The 23,118-nt window shown below is 45.3% G+C and overlaps 1 protein-coding gene across 3 annotated transcripts in view; it reads left to right on the top strand.

The window, feature by feature from the left end:
* The window catches only part of Mapre2 (microtubule associated protein RP/EB family member 2), a 140,305-nt gene that overhangs the window by 99,544 nt on the left and 17,643 nt on the right, over nucleotides 1-23,118 (top strand). For all 3 annotated transcript variants that reach the window (XM_085700060.2, XM_048442631.3, XM_048442630.3), the window contains 2 exons: nucleotides 1,223-1,368; nucleotides 5,449-5,662. In XM_085700060.2, coding sequence (XP_085556186.1) covers nucleotides 1,223-1,368; nucleotides 5,449-5,662 — 360 coding nt within the window. The remainder of the gene's footprint in view (nucleotides 1-1,222; nucleotides 1,369-5,448; nucleotides 5,663-23,118) is intronic.

Here is a 23,118-nt window from a genome sequence, read left to right as displayed (position 1 = left end):
TAAGAGAAGCCATCTGCTTAGGAAGAAACTCTTAATTCACAGCCCTGACATCTAAGGGAAAGCCAGATGCCCATTGCGTCTTCTATTGCCTTACCTACAAAGAATGAGTTAGCACAGCATTTCCGGTTCCACAACCTTTCAGTTCCCAGCCTTTTGTCCCCTCTTCTCTGGGACTCCATCTCAGTAGAGGGTTTAGCATAAATTTAGCATAAATCTAATGTCCTAGCCAAAGGGGGGGCTCTCGCTTGAAAGACAAGGCCTCCCAGAAGCCTCCACGATAGATGATGAGGGAGGCCCTTCATGGTCCAGAAAGACTAATCAATAGCCTGTCATGGAAACAGAGCAAGAGAGAGCAAAGAAAGAAAAGGTTTTAAGTGTCGTGCCCCTTGTTCCTGCTCTTGGCACTTGGCTGCTCTTCTTCTGAGACAGGACTCACTATGACAGTTTCTCGTGTTAAGTGCCCTAAGTCTTTACCTTTAAGGGCCAAGGAAATGCCATTTTTCTAGCTGAGATTAGCATGTTTCAGTAGTTCTTCCTTCATGTTTAAAAGTAAACACCTCTTTGCTAAGACCATCTCCTGTTCAACGGGGTCCTAGCGAACATTTCTGGGTACTTTTCTCTCAGTCGTAAACAGCGTGACTCTGGATGCCTGTGTGTCTCAGGTGATCCCTGACCTTCCTCCTTTATGCTAATGAGGGAAGCCTGGTGCTCTTGGGCTGGAATGATTGTCAAGCAGCTGCTTCTGGTCTTAGACAACTTAGTGATAACCGTTTCCAGCCCCGTCGCTTCCCAAGATGGCTGTAAAACAGCATGAACATATGTCTTTGCGCCACACATCCCCCAAGAACCTGTGTACCTCTCTCATGGTTACATGTCCTGTGCTTTTCCTTCAGTTGATGTTGATGACAGGGAGCAGGACACTAGCTAGACAGAAGGGCAAGGTTGTGTCTCTTTCCTCTGATAGAAGCAGCAAGAGTCTTACCATGAATCTCCAGTGGAGGAATCCACAGTTGGGGCTGAGAACTGAATGCACAGTGGCCTTGGCGGGGGATGTACTGCTGCGGTGGGCTCTCTTTCCCTGGTACCCAGCCGCTGTTCTTGTAAGTGCAATGATAAAAGGGATATGTGTGCAGGAGGCGCCGCTGTGTCTGGTGCCGATCATGACCTCCATCACATCCAGGTCCAGCTAGACTCATCCCTGCCTCTCATTGTCTGTTTTCAGGAGCAGCCTATTGCCAGTTCATGGACATGCTCTTCCCAGGCTGTATTAGTTTGAAGAAAGTAAAATTCCAAGCAAAGTTGGAACATGAGTATATCCACAATTTTAAACTTCTGCAGGCATCGTTTAAGCGGATGAATGTTGATAAGGTAAGAAGCTTGCTAGTATCCCCTCAAATGTACTCTTTTCAGAATCGCTTTCGGTATTTTATTGTTTTAAAATTGTGTGTATGTGGGTTTGTACTTGTAAGCGTAGTGTCTGCGGAGGCCCTAAGAGGGCATGGGATTCCCCAAGAGTCAGAGTTACCCGTGATTGAGAGCTACCCCATGTGGGTCCTGGGAATTGAACTCCAGTCCTCTGGAAGAGAACTACCTATATCTTAGCCAGCACCCCTGTAGTAGTAAGCAAAAACGTAAAAATCTGAGACCATATCTATGAGGCATATACTGAGATATCTCACCATGTGGGGTCTGTCCATACATATACAGCAGCCCTGAGTTCCCCCATGCCTGTGAGGTTTTAGTTTTAAGAAATCCTTAACCCAGTAGCCATTAGACAAAAACCTCTTAGCAAGAGTCCTGAATGTTATAATAGTAGGTCATTAGCTTCTCTGGGTTGCAAATGAGACATTTTCTGTTTACCAGAGGCCTCAGGGTTCTTTGGATATTTTGTTCCTTTGGAAAAAACAACTTGTTAACAGGGAAACCACTCTGGGTTTGACTGTCTGGTCCAGGACATTTTCTAAGTGTCTCAGCTGGCTCCTCTGAAAGAGAACCAGGCTCTTCCTTCCTCATGGTTATGACACAGTAGTGAGCGGGTGTCTGTAATAGTGTCCAGCATAGCGCTCCTCTCAGATCCCAGCGTCCGTGAATGTTGTTTTTCTCTTTTCAAGTATAATTTTGCACAAGGTGACACAAATGGAAGTCTTGGTCCTCACGTCTTGTTCCTCCCAATAAGGGACTGAGGGGCTAAGACCTGCTGGTCTCTCAGCGAGAGCCGGGTGCTAGTCAAATGTTTGTTACTAATATGTGTTCCTTATTTAGGGCATTTCTCTTACTGGCCATGCCTCTTAGAATGAGTAAGCATGACAAGTCATGAATCTCAAACAAGGGGGAAAGAGAGAAACCAGCAGAGGAGAAACATAACTCTTTAAAAAAAAACAGTATTAATAAAAAGAATAAATAGGCTACAGGATAGAAAACAGACACTAGGTTATGAGATAAAGGTTAAAGAAAAGTTTAATAATCCAGCATGGTTCATCACTTCCCTAGGTAAGAAGCATTCTCACCAGGATGTTGAGAAAACCTGGCTTCTTCTCTTCTAGAAATGCTTGTTTTAAATTGCACAGCCTTAACCAGGTGTTAATCCCAGCTTCTCCTAAGGCTGAAGCAGGAGGATTGCTCAAGCCTAACCATTTGAGAACATCCCAGACAGCACAAGACCCCTTCTCAAATCAAAGAGAAACAGACAATACGTTTCTCTGAAAGATCTTCATTTTTATTCCTTCTGCTGAAGCTAATCTCCAAGTAACTTTTACCCCATACGCCCAGTTGTGTGGGCTCTCCTTACTTTTTAAGAGTTGGAGTAGCTAGGCGGTGGTGGTGCACGCCTTTTAATCCCAGCACTTAGGAGGCAGAGGTGGGTGGATCTCTGTGAGTTAAAGGCCAGCCTGGTCTACAGAGCGAGTGCCAGGACAGGCTCCGGCCGTAGGTTTCTGGCTGGAACTTGCTGTAATCAAATCAGAAAGCTTTGTGCACCTTTCTATAAGTGAACACACAGAAAATGACAGAGCTAAGAATATTGACAGACAAGTTTGCATGGCAAGAGACTGGCCTTGGCCTCACCAGCCTGTCAGCCCCAGACGCATCAGGACTCTGTGATTGCCCAAATCCCTAGAGACATCCTGTCATGTACCCATCATGTCTGTCATACCCAGTGCGTTACAGGGCTCACTTGAAGCTTCTGTCCCCGAAACCAGAAGTCAACAGAAGTAAGAGCTGCTGGGCCACTGCCGTGTAAAAGCCTCTCTCACACGTAGGCAGCGGACACATTGCTTCAGTTGTCGTGAAGGACCCTGTGCTCCACATCCCTTACCAGTTCAGTCTCTCCAAAAGCCAACAGTAACACTCAGCAGACGTCAGCTGTGATAAAACATCCAGCCAAGTCAGCGAAGTGCAAATGGGGTAGGGACTCTTTCCCTGAGAGTCCAAGGGAAGCGAGAGGAGGGCTATGGCAGCACCGAGCCTCCAGGGCCAGCAGCAGCTTGATGGACAGTGTCCTTCCAGAAACTTCTGTTTATTTTGTTCTGCATCTTGTATCAGTTTCTGTTGCAGCTGCACTTAAATATTTTTGGAAAATCCATCACCGGTGACCCAGCTGAGCGTGTAGCCTAAGGCGCTTCCCTCACTTTTTCTTCCAAGTTATGGTTGATACACAAGGGTTTTCTGTGCCCCCCATTGTTTCTCTTGAGATTATACTATAATTATATCATTTTCCCCTTCCCTTTCTTCCCTCCAGTCCCTCCTATACTCACCCCTCCTTGCGATCTTTCAAATTCATGGCCTCTTTTTTCATTAATCACTGTTCATTGTGCCAGAAAAGTCTCATGTAAGTTCCAAAGCGGGGAGGCAACCAACGCCAGCATGGCGGGCTAACCCCAAGAGCACACCAGTGGTACAGATACTTTTAACAATAGGAAAAGCATGCCTGATACAGGAAACCTAGCCACCTGCTCAGAGCTAGGGAAGTCAGTGATCGTGGAAGAGAGCCCCAGCCACCATTTTCTGTTCTTTCTAAAGTGGTCCTCTTGGCTTCTGTGACATCAGTGGCATATGGTTTCCAAGGTGGCAGAGCTTTGCTGCAGGGTGAGTCTCTTCTGTTTCCATTCATGCTGTCATGCTACGAAGCTGCGTTTCCTGCACACACTGGGCTCCTGTCTGAGTCACACACACGCACGCGCCTGCTTTCTGACTCACAACTTAGTTCTGCCACTCTCATAGTTCCCGATCAGTTGTCACCCTGTGTAAAATCTAGTCATTGTGCTATGTGGGGAGAATGCTGGGAGAATTCCATTTTCCTTAATAAAAACAATAGCAGTGCACTGAATAAGCTAAGCAATCAAGTCCACACACACACATACACACCTCTTTTGCTTTGTCATAATCCCAAAGATTCCTACAAGAGTCGGCAGGGAATCCTGGCTGACTCTATGGTGGAAGGTTACCCTGCAAAGCTGGTACGCATGCCATGTGCCTTCTTTGTATGCTCCCACGACCCCCTTATTGAGCCCCTTCTCTGTCTCTGCACTCCCATGAGCCTTAGCTCCAGGGCCCTGCACTACATTAGTTGGGATGCTTGTTGCTCTACATTTTAATGAGCTCTGTTCCACATGACCCATAAACTCAGTATCCGTTTTCCCTGACTTGCCCCTGGTTCCTGTGTTGTTAGCGCTAATCCTAACAAGAATTTATCTTACTGCGACTGGGCCAGGGTTTTACAAAGAAGTGGGAAAGCGCTTCAGGTTTGAGACAGCACAGCATCCCAGGCTTGTAAATTTTGTAGGGAGACTGCGAAACTATAAATATCCTTCACACAACAGAAGTCACCCGTTTTGTTTTCTCATTTTGTATGTTGGCTTTTCTGAGATGAGGCCTCCCTGTCTAGCCCAGTTTGATCTGAGACTCTCAATCCTGACCTGGCAGGTCGCCCCCTCTCGACGCCTAAGGATATTCCTTTTTTAGTTATTCGGGAAGAATTAAATTTTCCAGTACAAGCAACTCTGTTGAATTGTTTTTCTTAATCAGGTCTTGAAATAGTTAAAATTGTGTTAATTCTAGAATACTGCTGAGAAGACAGGTAGGGAAACGGTGGTCAGGAACTGCAGGCAATGGGGCCAAAGAGACAGCTCAATGGTTAAGAGCGCCTGCTACCCTAACCCTACTGAGGACTCTGGTTCGGTTTTCATCCCCAACACCTGGCGGTTCACAGCCATCTGTAGCTTCAGTTGCAGGAGCATCCTGCAACCTCTTCTGGCCTCAGCAGGCTCTCTACACACATGGTGCACAGACAGACAAGCAAGCAAACACACATGCACATAAATGCACATAAATTAAAAAATCTTAAATTTTGTTCACAAAAGAATTGCAGACAAACAATTCTTAGGATGTAATTGCACAACACTCTTAAAGAAACCTGAGATTCGTGACTTACGTAGTGACCTGACGTTGTAGGTAATTCCAGTGGAGAAGCTGGTGAAAGGGCGTTTCCAAGACAACCTGGATTTTATTCAGTGGTTTAAGAAATTCTACGATGCTAACTATGATGGGAAGGAGTACGATCCTGTCGAGGCGCGACAAGGGCAAGATGCAATTCCTCCCCCTGATCCTGGTGAACAGATCTTCAACCTGCCCAAGAAGTCTCACCATGCAAACTCCCCCACAGCAGGTACGTCTTCTCCTCGTAGCGGGTGGCTCCAACTCTGCCATGCTTCAGCCTGTACCTGTCTACAGTTGTCAGTATTTTCCTACCTTTGAATGGTGTTCAGTGTTGTCTGTGTCCATGCTGATCTTTCTGTGACCCATATGTCACGAGTCTAACAAGCTTGATTTCAGGTATTAAAAAGGCACATGCTATGTCTCTGACTGTTAAGATAATACCCTGGGGATAGATTTTGTTTTCTCTCTACTTTTTCTAAAAAATTTTGAGTAGTCTATTTAGATTTTGATTAAAATATTTTTATTGCTTAATAGCTGGCAAGGCAGACCATAATATGAACTGACATGTGCTGTTAAGTGTGCATCATTTTCTATAGGCACTCAAAGGAAATCAGTGGTCACTTTTGTATGTTAATGTAGACCCTTTGTTTATTATGCATCCCTGTCCTAAAAAGGAAAATAATTGAGGATACATACCTAGAACTTTAGGAGGTTTTTTTTTAACTTTTTTGTGGATTAAAAAAAAACTCTCTAAAATATCTTAGAAATATTCTTGCCATAAACTGCCAACTTTACTAGATAAAGTATGCACTTGGGAAATGGGGTCATGGTTATAAACACCAGCTGTCTGCTAGACCATCGACAGTGGCGTTCTCAGAAACCTTTTTCTATCCCAGATGCAGAGCCTCTTGTTCAGACCTATTACAATGCAGATTTTTTTTTTTATTCCTGCCCATCCTACTCCCGTCAGCATGGACTAGGCAAGATTAATACAGCTGCAGGTAGCTTTAGCCTTGCTTTTCCTCACTACATAGAAACTTTTCCCATCTTTTCTGCCTCAATTCATGGCTATGTCCCTGGCAATCTGTATCCCTTGGAAATCTGACTTCTTCAAACAATTTTTGAAATCTTTGTTTAAAAAAAAAAAGAATTGGCTTGGCAGTGGTGGCACACATCTTTAATACCTGCACTCAGGAGACAGAGGCAGAGATCTCTGCAAGTTCGAGGACAGCCTGTTCTATAGAGTGAGTTCCAGGATAGGCTCCAAAGCTACACAGAGAAACCCTGTCTGGAAAATGCAAATAAATAAATAAAGTTGGCGATAACAAGACCAGCGCGTATACTTCCTGCCTTGTGATGAGGTCTTCCTCACACACTGTGGAAGAAAGAATGCATGCCTCTAGGAGGTATTTAGGAAGTAACAAGCTTGGGTTTTGGTAATGGGTGGATCCTGGAGTGAGCAAGTGAGCTGCCAAGTGTGACTTCTTGGTGTGTTTTCCACACTTGGAAGAATGAGGATATCGTTCAGGAAGTACTGAGAGAGCTGGATCTAAGAAGAAAGTGTATTTAACATACTGAGTTTCAGATTTCTTTGTAACATCCAAATGATGATCTAAATAACGTGTGTGTGTGTGTGTGTGTGTATAGTTCAAAGTGTGGGCAGGAGATAAAGTTTGTATCCCCATACCTTGAAGCTGGAAATAAATACAGAACGATAAGGAGAGGGTGCCTTTAGGAATTCCTAACAGTTGCGAGTGAGTAGAGGAGACACTGCCCTGGAATGCAGGGAAGACGCCAAAAAGATTGGAAGAAGCTAAGGAGTGGTTTTCAGGGACGCAGAGGAAGGAGGCAGAATGATCTACAGTTTCTAACTCTGCGAGGAGTTAAGTAGAATGAAGCCTGGAAGAGTTTGCTGGATTGCTCAACTTGAAAATCATTCATGGAATGATGAGACAAGGACTGGATTAAGGAATGAGTTGGATAAAAGACACTGAGTGACTATCCAAGTCCAGTTTTGGAATGAATGAGCGCAGAGATAAAGAGCCCTGAAGAACAAATCGTTGGGAGTTAGACGTATGCGAAGGGAAGACTCCTCTTTTAAAAGGATGAGCATAGGCAAGAAAGTCAAGAGACCTCAAATCATTATCAGTGTGAAAGTTGCATAGACCTAGGCTATTTTTCTTTCTTCCACAATCATACTGTGACCCTAATTTTTTTGGCCTCAGCTCCAGCACTTCTCTTCCAAACAGGACTGCAGTATGTTGCCTTGTCCTCATTTTCTAAGAATTCCCTCATCTGTGGCTCCCAGAACAAACAGTAGGAAGTTTCTAGAAAGAGGGTCATGAATATTAATTGTGGAAATATGGTTTACAATGGAACTTGAAAAGAGTATGTAGAAAGCTGACTCCTAGGGCGTGATTAATAATCCTTTGGAGAACTGGTCCCCTGAGACACTGGGCATTGGAGTCTGGATCGCAGCAATTGAACAAGGCCACGTGGGGTCTGGACACGAGGAAGATCCAACCTCTAACAGCTTTATCAAGGATGCAATTGATTTAAAAAAAAAAAAAGCATTTGGTTGTTATTCAGGAGAGAGACGCTTAAGGAGGGATAGGAGGACGGTGCTCCTAGGGTTTGCTTTAAGGACAACACAAAATCACCAGATTTGTAAGGTCAGAGAAGAATCTCTAATGAGCCAATGGTGAGAGAAAGAGTGGAGACTAGAGGACCATGACCCTGAATGTGAAGGAGCAGATGAGGTGGGGGTTTAAGGGGTTAATGGGAAAGGGAAGATGTATTTTCCTGGAGCAGAAGCGAAGGGAGAGGTTGGATGAAAATTATGCCACCAGGAGACTGGGAGACAAATTTCATGCAGTTCAAGCTGGTCAACCTACTTTTGTCAGCAGCTTTCATCAGGCTAAGAGTTGGAATAGAGCCGATGCTGGTGGCGAGTAGAGCCGATGCTGGTGGTGAATAGAGCCGATGCTGATGCTGGTGGCGAGTAGAGCTGATGCTGATGGTGTGTAAAGCCAAAGCCATGGCTAGCAGAGCCGAAATTGATGTCATATTCTTAGCTGGGATTTGGGAGGCATGTGAAGTGACAGGACTCTGGTGAGAACCCAAAGCACGCTATTTCCCTTCTTAATGTTCTTTTTGTACCTGTTTCTGGTGGACAGAGTGCCTCTGAAACTCAGTTGCATTTTTTTGAAATTCTAATAATAAATCAGAATGCTTTTCTTCCACAATCATAATGAATTATTATTTGTTTGTTTGTTTGTTTGTTCAACCTTTTTAACACTTCTACTCTTCCACCCAGAACTAGGCTACACTGGCCAATCCTCTCACAAAAGCCACAGAGGAACTTGTGCTGTTTTGACAGAATGCCATGAGCCCCAAAGAGAAATCTATGTTTCCCAAAGCTTAACCTCTCAGGTGATAAAACTTGGGAAACATACTAAAGTCAATATTTAATAAATTTGGGGGTTTTATGTGTGTGTGTGTGTGTGTGTGTCGCAGAAGGTAGTGATTTCTGATACTGCTCCCATGCTTTGGTGGTGTTTATTTTTATTTAGGGAGGAATGGTATTTTTCAGGAGGCAAATTAATCATTTCCCTTTTAATCAAATGTGTCTTGAATATTAGACATTTGTGGGGCAGTAAAATTTTATTGGAGATAAATTATCACAAGACATACATTACATGTGGGATATCATTTTTAAAGGCCATATGGGAGAAAGGCCCCTAGAAATGCAGAAGGCTCTGACTTTCACCAAGTCATGCATCCAGATATTGGGAACATGGCCAAGAAAATAAGTCAAAAGTTCTCGGAAAGTCAGAGAGGTGCTGGAAAGACTGTTTATAGAATTCACGCACTTTTGTCAAGATTTCTAGGGACGTTTACAGAGTCTGTGCCTTTTTCATCGTGACATACATGTCGGAGAACATGAGGCTATCAGCTCCCAGCACATGGCAGGACAGGGCACACAGCACAAACAGCAGTGGAAGCTCCACGTCTTCAGCTGGAAAGTTTGCCAGAGTTTGGCAGCCGGGATATGTGTTTTCAATCCAACTGTTGCCTGAGTACCACAAGTGTGGGTGAGTGTGATGTCTCAGGGTTCTCTTAGAATTCTGTCCACAACTCTGAGCCATAATCTCTATGATGTGATTGCAGTGTATGACTTCTCCTTCACCCAAGACCACAGGTCTGACTTTTCTGTTCAAGACTTGATATGAATCAAAGTGTTGATAAAGTGGGTGATGACCTGTCTGGTGCTAGGTCAGTACATACAGCCACTATTCTGTTTCCATATTGAAACCTGGATCTCTTCTTAACTCTCTGTATCCTTGGAAGTAAATACTGGCTTGTCTAGTTGGCGACAAGGGGGGACTGGCACTTTGAAAGACCTAATTAATTTTGCCGTGGCTGGATCTCTCCTCACAGATATGCCCGAGGCTGATTTAACTTGCATGCCTGGCAGTTTCAAAGCATTTTGTATGACAAAGGGACCAGATCAGAGTCAGGGAAAGTGATGAGTGTAATGCCCATGTAGTGGTACTTGAGAGGACACTGGCTAGGCCAGCAAGGAAAGAAAATCCTGCTTTTCCAGCATCCATGCTTTGTGTTGCCTCGCACCAGAGATGGTTTTCTGTATAAAATAAATGCTCTCCACACATTTGGTGCATTTTTTTTTCTGAGAACATGCTAGATTTCTCTGCCATTTGAATGCAGATTAAAAAAAAAAACTCTTCTTCGTTGATATCCGTATGAGTGGGCAGCTTACCTCTACTATAATCAGCTGTAATAGAACCAGGTGTGATAAGAATGAATCACCACTGTCAGGTACTAGCAATTCTGACTAAATTTGAGAAGTCGTGTTTTCAATAGATTTGGCCTACCATCCATAGCCATGTTTAAATGCACTTGTCACAGTGATAGCTGTCTGTTAAGTGTGTACAGCATCATGAAACGTGATGTTTCTAAGTGTAATAGCTCTGGTCCTACCTGCAATGCGAAAGCTGTCTGGGGAGGTAGGCTTTATGTCTGAAGACTCCCAAAAACTTCAAAGGAAATTCAACGTTATGGTTTCCATAGCAACTTAGACACATTGCAGATTCACATTCGCTAATGTATTTAAATCAGACTCCAAATATAAATATAGTGCGATGGATTTAGAGTTGCTATGGGAATTGAGCTTTCTCTCTTCCTTAGAGACCAGTGTCTCAGCCTTAAAATCAGGTTAGGAGAGATGCTGGAAAAGTGATTTCAAAACAGAAGGTAACTAGGCAGAGTCCACAAGGTGTCAGAATAATACTCATTCAATCCACAGATGTAGACTTCAGTAAATTCTAATAGTATCTTAAAGGAACTGTATTGAGCATTGAATACTCCCATTCGGTTACTCCAGGCTGTTGGTGCAGTCTTACAATGTGACTGTGCTTCTCCGTGTATTTGCTTAGCAATGTACAAGCACGGGTTGAGCATCTCAAACCTAGATAGACATTACTTCTCGCCTTTGGGGAAAGAAGTGTTGCTTTTACTTCCTTGTGTTTTATGTTTCGTTTCTTAAGAAAGGTAATGAAACAACAGTCACAGTGTCCCTTTTACTTAAAGTATCACATGCCTGTGAAAAGAAGGTGTGTGTATGCTCTTCATTTGAGCAGTGCTTTACAAACATGTAAAGCCAAGGTGCTTGACTGTGTGCTTCAGATGATCAGTACTTTAAGGGGAGGGGCTTCTCTAGCTTAAATAATTGTTACAAAATGATTTTTAGTCTTTCTACATTGATTATGAACTTGTCTGTTCCTCCTTTTTTTCCCTTTTTTAATTGATTTCTATTGAGCTCTACATTTTTCTCTGCTCCCCTCCCTGCCTCTCCCCTCTCCTCTTGAACACTCCCCCAAAATCCCCATGCTTTCTTATACTTACGCTTTGAATGCTGTATTTTTCTTTATAATAAGGCGCATACCCACCTATCTGTCTTTATATGTAAAGTGTGTTTTTAACCATTATGTGATTGGGCCCTACCTTTTGACTCATTTTGGTAATCTCTGCCTTTTAGAGTGACCAACCCGTTTATATTTAGTGTAACTAGCAGCTTTTCTTGATTTAGATCTACTAAATTTTTTCTAGTTTCCTGTTTCTTCCTCTGTTACTAAAAAGTTTAGTTTTATATTTTACCATTTCACTTTCATTTCTGAACATTTAAGTTTTACACATAGTCTTTAAAGTGAAGAACATTTAACATTTCTTATAGTAACAGGCTGTGTGGCAAAATACCACGTAGATTTCCTATTTTCTGTAAAGGTCTTTATTGTGTACTCATTCCCAGTATTTTCACTAGACAAAGCACACCTTTGAGTACCTTAGTGATGCTGTAGCTCTAAACATGAGTGCACCACCTGACCCCAAGCTTCTTCTTCTCTTTGGTTTTGTTTTTAACTGTGATGCCTGGGTGTGGTTCTACCAGGGTTTGTTTTAGTTCCTCACCTTTCCTGACTCTCTAAGTCAGGAAAGCACCGTGAACATCTTGTCACATAGCTGTCAGGAGCCCTCGTTATGTATAGACCAGGGCTTGTGTTTCACTCAAGTCCCGACCCTTGCCGCCATGCTCTTCCATTGGCCTGCTCACAGTAAGCCACTACATTGCTAAGCTGTATGTGGCTGTTCCTTAGCTATGTAAAGGCCTGGAGAAAAAAATGTAAGGAAACACTCTAATGGCTCAGCTAATTAAATTCCTAGAGGGAATCCCCCTACTCTCTGTTAGGAAGGGGTATCCGCAGTGTGCTTTCCATTATACACATATCACATCAGAGATGACTAAGACATACCACTGAGCATCAGAATTCTTTCTTCTTAAAAGCTAACCACGCCTGTATTTTTCTAGTGTCTGTGTTTGTTTCTATAGTTAAGTAGCATTAACTCAGCTTATAACAGAAATGTATTCCTTGCAGACAGGAGGGCCAGTAAGGCCAAAAGCAAAGTGCTATAGATTTGGTGTCAGATAAAGCCTGCTTCCCACCAGCATTCTTCATAGATGACACCTCCCACTGTGTCCTGAGATGAGCGGCGGTTCCCAAGGCAAACCTGCTTGAGTGAGCTTTTTTTCTGAGAAAACTGCTTCCGTTCTTTGGTCTCTGCCCTTGTGACTTCTTCGCCTTCAAAAGGCCTCGACTCTTAGGACTGTCATATTAATGGTGCGTTTAAACATGAGGGTGCAGGGATGGGTGACAAGGTTTTACAACACAGCACCTACCTGTAATGGTCACAACACTGCAGCATAGATATGAGTAAAACTCTGCCAGACCACACTTCAGGATATCTGTGAGTTTAGACTATCAGACGTGAGAAGCAAGAACTCGGGAGTGTCAAACAAGATCACCTAGTGGTGTCTGATGCTATGAATTCATTCAGTTTGTGTTTTTTAATTATCTGGCTTTCTTGAACCTAATTTATTTACATAGTTTTTTTTTAAAACTAGATTTTTTTAAACCTGGGGACCAGAAGCTCTAAAATGTCATAACACTGTTGTCCTGTAACTCTACAAATCTCAATTTACTATGAATCAAACTTTTCCTTGAACTTTAGGAAAGTATTTACAGTATAGAAAGAACATGCATATCCATGGGTCTTGCACAGTGCACAGTGAGCACCCCTGCTACATGTGTATCCATGGGTGTTTGTACAGTGCACAGTGAGCATCCCTGCTACATGTGTATCCATGGATGTTTGTACAGTGCACAGTGAGCATCCCCGCTACATGTGTATCCATGGGTGTTTGTACAGTGCACAGTGAGCATCCCCGCTACATGTGTATCCACAGATATTTGCACAGTGCACAGTGAGCACCCACTGCTCTAAGAGCTCTATTTAGCTTATCGTCACAGCAGCCCAACAAACATATGTTACTATCAGCCTCCCCGTAGCATCTAGGAAACTGGAACCAGAGCTGCAGTAACTTGCCACCATCACTTAGGCAAAGTGAGGGACACAAGATCTGAGGTGTGACCCTGATTCCAGACCCCTTGCTCCTCATTGGACCTGCTCTCTTAGATTCACAGACACAGCCTTGGGCTCTGTATTCTGCCTTGGGCTCCACTCTGTTGGAGTGACACTCACATTTTTTAAGTCTAAACTATCCCCATTTATCTCTGCAGTCATTTTGAGTAAGAAGTATTTCACCATGTTAATAAATGCAGGAAATGTTAAGTCACTTGTTCCTAGATGTTTATTTCTCATTTCTAAGTTTTTCCATCCAAATACATCTCTGAAGTAAAGAATAAGCCCATAAACAAAATTGGCATGTAATTCTGCCCAAGAGGACAAATCTGCTAAATATACGTACGTACGTACATACATACATACATACATACATACATACGTACATACATACGTACATACAAACATACATGCAAAACAGCTCAGCTTGTTCCTCTGATACGGAGTCCGCAGGCAGCAACCCAGTAACTATGGGGCTAGGCTCTCATCAGAGGCTCCCTGGGGCAAGAGTCGCCTGTAATTGCTTCTTGCATCTATAGAGTTGAGTTTCCCTTACTTCTTATCGGCCACTCTGGTTGGAAGTCATCTGTACCATTCCATATGGGCATTTCCACCAAAATTATTGCTCTGCAGCAGCCACTTCTTTGTGAGCAGGAGGAAAATCTGCCTAGAGTTTCTACTGGCAAGAGTCCTAAATATAGCGACCAGAAGGTGAGAGTAGTGTCCACCTTCACTTTTGCCATAGACACTTGGTCACCACTCCTGCATGTTTTAGGATGAATTATACAGATGTGTAAGCACCAGAAGACAGAGATTGTTGGAATGGGTGTCGTGTTCAAGACTGTCACAGAGATTTATAGAACTCCTAATTTATAATGTGGCCGACCTGTTGGGAGCCATTGGAAGGCTGAAGCAGTGTTTGCTCTGCCTCATGAAAGCATATGTAGAAGGGCCATGCTTCCGTGTACCCTAGCCAGCTGTGGAGAAGAGAAAACGGTAGCCTGCGAAGGTGGTTGCACTGTGTGCTATCGGTACTTCAGCGAGGCACGGTGGGGTATGGGAAGTGGAGGGAAAAGGAAGGGTGGGCAGCTGTTCATGCAAACGTGTAATGGGTTGGTAGAAGCAGCAAATGCTGGTATGGAAGCCAGATGTGATGAATAGAGACCGGGTAGCTGAAGTGTGTTCTGCCCGTCCAGGTAGCTGAAGTGTGCTCTGCCCGTCCGGGTAGCTGAAGTGTGCTCTGCCCGTCCGGGTAGCTGAAGTGTGGTCTGCCCGTCCGGGTAGCTGAAGTGTGCTCTGCCCGTCCGGGTAGCTGAAGTGTGCTCTGCCTGTCCTCTCGCTTCCTGAGCTCTGACTCCTTTCTGGGAAGTCCCGATAAGATTGTATTATTGGAACACCACAGGCTCGCCACCATCAGAAAAGGGACGGTGCATGCCATCAGGGACTCAGGCTGAAACTAAAAGGCAGCACATCCAACGTAGCAGAGTGCAGAGGTACCAGAAGCAGCCATCTTACTTTATGAGCCTCCTTCTTAAACAAGTACTGCATGCCAGCAGTACAGTGGCGCCCACGATGGTGTCGTCATGGCAACGCCTATGTGTCTTTATTCTCTGTGGACTGGCTCAGTCTGCTCGCCCCATCAGCCACTCCCTTCCCTAGAACTGTAGAAAACAGGCAAGGGGCTGCTGCTGTCAATTAGTGTCGGGATGGGATGTGGGAACCATTTATTGGGGTAAAAGGAGCCCCACTGTTTTTATTACTCTGAGGGCAGCTGAAAAATACAATTTTAAACTAAGATGGTGATTGGATTTGGCATGTAATATGTTTGAAAGCTGGATTAGTCTCCTACCAAGGTGTGAGAAGCATGGAAAGTCAGCAGTTTATTGCAAAATATACATTTCACGTTGGAACGGCTATTTAAAAAGTTATGGTTTTTAAAACCTGAGCCATTTCAAGACATGAAGCACTTTCTTGCATTTTTTTTCTTTCCTCTTATGAGAAATTCTCTGAAACCAAAGTGAGTCAGTCAGAGCCCGGAAAATACCGGAGAATCACATGGTGCCTAAAAATAAAGCACAGCATCCCGAGCGGGGACAGTGAGCAGGCTGGCCGTGGCTGTATGGAAACGCTCCTACTTGGGCGTGCTCCATGAGCTCAGCCCTCCGTCCATCCCAGGGACTGCTTTGTGCAGGCTGGCCAGCTGGGGAAGGGGTTCCTGAGGGGTCCTCAGCCACTGCTTACTCCTCCATGGCAGCCACACCCTCAGCAGCAAGACTGCCTGCTTCTCAGGGAGCCTCTATGGTAGGCTTTCCCAGGGCAGAGCCGTTTGTCCTGTTGTCCAATGACCCCACAGCAGTGCCTGGGAGTGGTTGACTCTCAGCTCGGTGGTCTGGCTTCCCTTCAGCTCTCCTCTTGGAATCAATAGCACGTGCTGGCCATTTAAGAATGTTTCCGTTAACATTAACATTACACAAAATATGGATTGTGTAAAAATGGGCACCTGGTGACTGGGGTAAATGGTGTAGAATAAGGTTTTTAAACTATAGCATCACAAATACTGCCCCAAACAAAGCAAAATCCATGGTGCTTGTGTCCAAAGAAATGATGCAGTGACCTCCTCCTTATGGGTGCTTTGTGAGCCTGCCCTCATAGTCTGTTCTGAGAGCAGAAAGGTGGCCTTTGAAAGCCAGCATTAGGACATGTCCTTCTGCCCAGGATCCCGGATCCAGGCAGAAGCCCGGGAGGAGCTGGGCACCCACCGTCTAGCGTCTCTGTATTCTCTACCACAGCAACCTGATCTGGCCCCAGCGCTGGTGAGGCAGAGCCTGCATGCATTAGGCCTCCACACAGCCTGGTCTCTCCCTGCCTGGTCAGATGGCCACATCCCTTGCTTCTGTCACCTCCTGGTTTAAATCTTACCCTCCTGTTGAGGTCTTGAGAAACACAGGTGACTTCTGCCGCTTCTGTGTACTTTGCAGAGATCCTGGATGCTGTAAATTGACAGTTCTAAGAGCCATTAGCCTCTGTGAGGGGTGAAGCTTTTTTTTTTTTAATTCTTCCTCCATATATCACATCCCAACTGCACTTTCCCTCCCTCTACTCTTTCCATTTCCCCTTCACCTCTGCTGCCCCTCAGATCTACTCCTCTGTCTCCTGTAAAAGCCTCCCATGATATCAACCGGACATGGCATAACAAGATGCACTAAGACTAGGCACATAATCTCGTAACAGTGAAACTTTTAATACAAGGTGTCTGCTCCCCTTCCCCAACACACACACACACACACACACACACACACACACACACACTCACGACTGATGGCTTTTGCTGCCCCGCTGGTGCATAGGGTCTTGAGCACCAGTGACCTGAGCAGACACAGCTCTGGTGGCCTGTGGAAACCCTGTGGGTCTTAGAGAAGACCTAAGACTGAAGAAGGCCAAGGGCCTGTGTAAAATCCCTTAGCCACCCAGTTCAACCCTTCTCACACATGCAACTGGGCCTCCTTATCCATCACGCTGTACTTTCTCCCAGAGCAGTGATGTTCTCCTTGGCTCTTACTTAGCAGCGTATTGTGCTACTGTTGGGTGCTGTGCTCCCAGGTGAAACATAAGCCCCACACAGACAGACATCTTTTGTGTTTCCTTCACTGTTTGATGCCAGTATCTGTTTAGCTTGCCAGCTACATGGTGGAGTTCAATAAATGTTTGTTGCATGGAGGGATGGATGGATGGACGGACGGATGGACGGACGGATGGAGGTAGTTTAAGAGCAGGCTTGCACTGTAGCACCTTGGTTTCCGTGCAGTCAGAGAATACCTAGAGGAGGGGCATCCTGTGCCTTGCAGTTCACTGGTGGGTATGGAGGTTGGGTAGAAATGAGTGAGTCTCTCCGTTCAGCACTGCCGTTTTGGTTTGCTAGTGTCCGGAACAGAAATCCATTCCGTTTGAATGCTTTGTTGAATCAGATCTCATTTGCTGAGAAATGGCAGTAAAAACAGAGTGAGCACTGTGTACTAGCCTTTGGGGTAACAGTGTCCCATGTTTTAAGCCAGATGTGGTGGCATACACCTTTAACCTCAGCACCTGAGAGGCAGAGACAGGTGACTATCATTTCTAGTCTAGCTTGGTCTACAATGTGAGTTCCAGGATAGCCAGGGCTACACAGAGAAGCCCTATCTGGGGAAAAAAAAAGTTTCTTATGTTTTAAAGATATATTTGTTTGTTTAATGTATGTGTGTGTTTACATGAGTTTAAGCACACCACATGCATGCAGGTGCCTTGGGGGACCACAAGAGGATGACACATCCCTCTGGACCTAGAGTTGCAGGTGGTAATGAGCCTCTTGATGTAAGAAGTGCTGGGAGCCTGGCCCTCTGCAAAAGCAGCAAGCACTCCTAACCACCGAGCCAGCTCTCTACAACCCGAGTGTTCTGTGTTCTTCCCAGGTCCTCCTCCCAACCTTGGACAGTACACTGTTCTTCCTGTCTAAGGTGGCAGTCAGTCATCCCACTTAGCAAGCCCAGGTCCAGGGTTCTTTGGACCCATGGGGCACAGGGCTCTGCTAGTAAGTGCCAAATCCCGCTGTCACCCCGAGAGGAGCTGAGGGATGCCTAGTGGCGTGCCAGGTCTTTATTCCCACAGGTCAGTGAGGTTCCTGCTCTGTGAACTGCTCTGTTACAGGCAGGTATTGAGCTGGAAGGGGAAGCAGCCAGGTTTGGCCGCGGGCTGTGTTAGTGAAGACAGAGCTAGAGTTTGGAATTAATTGCTGCTTGCAACCTGTCGATGGACTCGTGACCAAACCCCCCCCCCCCCCCGTCCCCGGAACCCTGCTAAAGTCCCCTTGGGATTGAACCCTGGCCACCACTGAGATGGTGACGTTTCTCCGAGTAAAATTAATGGCAGTCTACCAAGTGAAGGGATGCCACCATTTTTGAAAGCAAAGACAAATTCTTTAGAGCTTGGATTTGTAGAAATCAGTATTGTACAGAGTTGCTTGTCTCAGCAGTCGATAGCTCTGGTACCAGTTAATCACAGGGAAGGCCTTCCTGCACCCATGGGGCTTCTCTCCTCAGCAGTGCAGCCCAACTGGTTTTATTTGACTGTAAAACAAGTTCATTATCACAAGTAAAAGACAAGGTGATGGGGGACGAGGAAGTGATGTCACATTCATCCAGGAATGACTGATCGGTACATTTGTGGTGTGTTATCTTCCTGCTGTGCTTCAGTTGCCCTGTGGGGTTTTAGTGAATGAAGATTGTGGGGGTGGGGCCGGAGAGGACCAGTCTCTCAAAGTGAGGAGGAGGGAGCTTTGTGCGCAGGGGTGTGTGTGTGTGTCCATACACTGGTGTTAGCATGGACGTGGTCCTTGTCAAGCATTCTGATGTGTCGTTAGCTCCCCTCAGCTTATGATTTTGGTGAAAGGAGTACAACGAGTCATGAGACGTTTCCAGATTCTAGAGTTGCAGTCCTGGCTGGGAAGGGCATAGACGACTCCACCGCTTTTATTTGTGTTTCCCTTCTGAACCTATTCAGCCTCCTTGCTCCAAAATGCAGCCTTTTCCACACACATCAAGCAGGCTACTAATTACAGACATTAGACACAACCATGCTCGGGCTTCACCCAGGCCCTGAGTCAGACCTCTCACTCCTTTTCACAGCGATGGTTAAAATCCCTTAGAATCACATTTATGCCCCAATCCTAAAAGCATAAATTAGGATGGGACTGCTCAAAGTCAGACATTGTGAATCATGTCCGCCTCCAGTGGGGACATTTTTGAGAATTACAGGGACTTGAGCAGAGTTTATGTCCATTTTCCTCTACTTCTGAAACCCCTTTTTATTTTGAAAGGGAAAATTAAGGGGGAGGAGAACAGCTTAAGGGCAGAACAGTTGCGTATAAAACAGGGCTACTGCTAATTGTGGTCTCCGGACATCATCAAACGCAGCTTGAAAGAAATTCAAGTGTTTGATAGCTGTAAGGAAAAAGCTGTATCTGAATTGTAGCCAGAGTGACTGCCTTGCCTCTAAAAGCCACAATGCCAGTGTTTTCCACGTGTTCATCCTTGAAGCATGAGACCTGGGAAGACATAAACAGAATCTCTGGTAGAGCTGAGTGTTTGGGTTGCTAAGAAAATAGCCATTGAGGACCTTCATCTTTAAAGCCAGGATCAGACATGACCTGGGTCACTTGAGAAGATGGAAAAACAATTTGTAATTTACATAAATGTCTTACACCAACACTAATTTTACAGATTTTTTTTTCTTTTTGGTTTTTCGAGACAGGGTTTTTCTGTAGCTTTGGATCTTGTGGAACTCCCTCTGTAAACCAGGCTGACCTCGAACTCACAGAGATCTGCCTGCCTCTGTCTCCCAAGTGCTGGGATTAAAAGCATGTGCCACTACCACCCGGCAGTTTTACAGGTATTGATAACTACATTTTCTTGATAACATCCTTAGGATGATTGGTCCTGGTAAATAAGAAAAAAATACCTGGCCCCAGAAGTTAGATACACTTTAGAGTGTAGTTCTTTGAAGGAAGAAGAAAAAGGAGAGAAAAGCAAAGGCATGTCTAATAAGGAAACAGAAGCTGTTCTGAGCTGACAGGGGATGTGCAGAGATTGAGGAGACTGCCTACTCCTACATACTCCAGAAAGAAACGTAGATGCCAGAGAGTTCATGTCAGCGAAGGTGGAAGCCACAGGTTGTGTGCACCTTCTTTACCTGTCACATCTCTCTGGGTGTTTGAGCTATGTGAGGGTAAGTCTGTCCCTGTCAGCTATGTCACGTGAGGTGTTAGTGTACTTGCTCTGCATCCTTCTGAAGGAAGCTTTCAGTGTAGCACTCTGATGTATGAGAAGATGCTGAAGAATAAGGTGTCCTCATTCTTAACTTTCTCCCTGTTTCTCCCTCAGTGCTTCGTCCTCACTTGTCATTGATTTCTCTCTATTTGCTTCTCTCCTAACAACCTAATCTGAAGTGTGTGTGTGTGTGTGTGTGTGTGTGTGTGTGTGTGTGTGGTAGAGTGTTGGAGAGAGGTCGCTTGTTGGTTCCCAGCCGCCCAGCTAGCTTAGACCCAAAATAATCACACAGAAAGTGTATTAATTAAATCACTGCTTGGTCCATTAGCTCTAGCTAATTATTGGCTAACTCTTATATTAATTTAACCCATTTCTGTTCATCTGTGGCTTACCAGGTAAAGTTTCCAGCATCTGTCCCCAGTGGCTCCATGGCTTCTCTCTGACTCCACCCTTCTTTCTCCCAGCATTCAGCCTAGCTTTCCCTACCTACCTAAGTTCTGCCTTGTTATAGATCCAAAGTGGTTTTTTAATTCATTAATGGTAATCACAGCACACAGAGGGGTCTCCCACATCAGTGGAGCAACTGACACCCCAAGTCTGATTCTCATGTTTTCCTCTTTCTCACCTCAGGGATCCCTAAGAAATGTTCATGTAGCTAGCATGAAAGACCCAAGAAACCGGCATTATTTTAAGGCTGAGCCCATGGGCTTAGAAAATCAGACCCGCAGAGAGGTCTGCTGGGCTCTGTCCACAAAGAAAAGACAGTTTTTCTGAGAGGTTGTGTGGCTGTAACTACACAGCCACCAGCTGTGGCCTCTCTCCTATGACATGTCCATCATCACCCCAGCCTCCATCACCGGCAGATCGGCTTCCCATGCCCCCTCTCCTGTTTATCTAACAATTCAGTTTGTTTCAGATTTACATTTGGTAAGATCCTGCAATCATAATTAGTATTGGCTCTGTGTTGACAAGCTTTAACAATCTTCTGCCTTTTTTGTATACTTTTCTCTCTGAACTGATGTCAGAATGTGAGGGCATAACTACCTAGTGACCTGAGCTTAGTTATCTTCTGATGGCCTGCTTAGGAGAAACAGCCTCACATGGAGAGTATGTATGGACTCTCTTAGGAAGGCCTTTCTGTGGTCCTCAGGAGGCCAGTAGCAGAGATATGCACAGCCCAGCACCAACGACCTGGCTCCTAACCCATCTCGACATCAGCTGGCCACACTCACTCTCTCAGTGGATTGGCCAGATGCCACATGAAAGGAGCCCCACACTGTAACTTACAAAGGGGACCTGGAAAGAAACCTCAGAAGAGCCCAGCTGGAAGGCTGACGCCCAGATGGTTTCGCTCATGTTGGCTCTTGCAGCCAGACTTTGACGTTGGCATCAGTGCCTCAAACCTCCCCGGGTGTCATCGCTGACTCACTGCCTCTGCTGGATACCTATCAACTCTGACAATGCCCAGCATGCGTCCAGGTCAGGAGCTGCACTTGTCTTTGCTGCTCTTGCTGCACTTATCAGTGGCAAATGAAATAGATGCAGCTCCAGTGTCCTGAAATTATGCCCCGTGCAAGAAGAAGCATCCAGTGTCATCACATTGGTGTGGTTCGTACAGCCTCTGAGGAAGTGTTCGGGGCACCGTGGCCTCCAGGGGATGAGACAGCACAAGCTGAGACCTGAAGGTTGGAAGTCCTAGTTACTAATGGGACGCAGGGTTAACTAAGGGGGAGGAGAATGCTAGATACAGAGGAAAGACTGCCTCACGTACACTCTTGGCAGGCACGGCATCCCAGAACACTGCCTTGTTCCCAAGAAGGCCAAGAGGGCACTGTGTCTGGGCATCGTAGGTGACTGTCAGTCCGGGAGAGACTGCATCTCCATCACTTTAGCAACCCCTGTTCATGGCTGTGGTGGACCCCTTCGTACGGGTTCTTAGATAAGAAGCTCTGCTCTTTGCAATCTTTCCATTAGACTCCCTGTCTAGTAAAATGTCTTGCTTTTTAAAGTCACCTAAAAGGACTCGACGGTTGCAAAAGTGGCCTTCCCTGATAATAGACTAGTGGCTGTCTGAAGAGGGTCACTGTGTTCCCTGCCCTCTCCTTCATAAGTCTGTTTACAGCCAGAGAAGCTGTGTGGTAGAACTGAGAGGTTAGGTACTGGAAGAATTCCGCTTGGGCTTCAACAAAGAGGAAAGGTCTCACAGCAGTGTGCGCATTCCAAGCAGCCAAAACTCCCTAGAGTCCCTCATTCGCTCTGTGCATAGGAGAGGTTTCTGGGCCCCACTGATCTACCCTTTCCAAACACAGACCAATTTAAGTCATTCACAGCCTGACCATTTCAAGTCTTTTCGCCCTTCCCCGGTGTCTTCAAAGAAGATTCTTTCCCCCTGTTGTAACAAAGGAGCATGTTATTTAAAGGCCGTGACACTGTTAAGGCTTCCCAGAGGTGCGTAAGACTCCCATCTGTATCCCGTGTCTCCAGGCACCTGAAGACACACCATATAAATTTTACAGCCTTCCTGCTGGCTGCATTGTAATTAAGGTATTGGTTGGAACCTGCAGCTGCTGTTACAAGCCTGCTTTTATAATCCTTTTCCTCTGTCGGAAAAACTGGGAACTGAAGTTGGAAACCACATAGCCAAGTTTTAATTGCCTCTTTATCTATTTATCTAAAGTGGTTCCTTTACCAAACATATTTAGCCTAACATTTTACAAGGCACTGGGGTTGCTGACGTGACGAAGACTGCTCCTTGCCCTCTAAGAACCTTCTAGAAGGGGAGAGGATGAGAGATTGTGGTGGAAATTTTAATTGGGCAGAGGGAACCCACGGGAGATACTTGCAGACGGGAAAACCAGAACTCTTGCCTGTCTGGGACTGTGTTCAAAACAAA

Source organism: Myodes glareolus, chromosome 13 (assembly GCF_982192425.1).
Source record: "Myodes glareolus chromosome 13, mMyoGla1.1, whole genome shotgun sequence".
Lineage (NCBI taxonomy): Eukaryota > Metazoa > Chordata > Mammalia > Rodentia > Cricetidae > Myodes > Myodes glareolus.
This window is presented reverse-complemented; position numbering and strand designations above follow the sequence as displayed.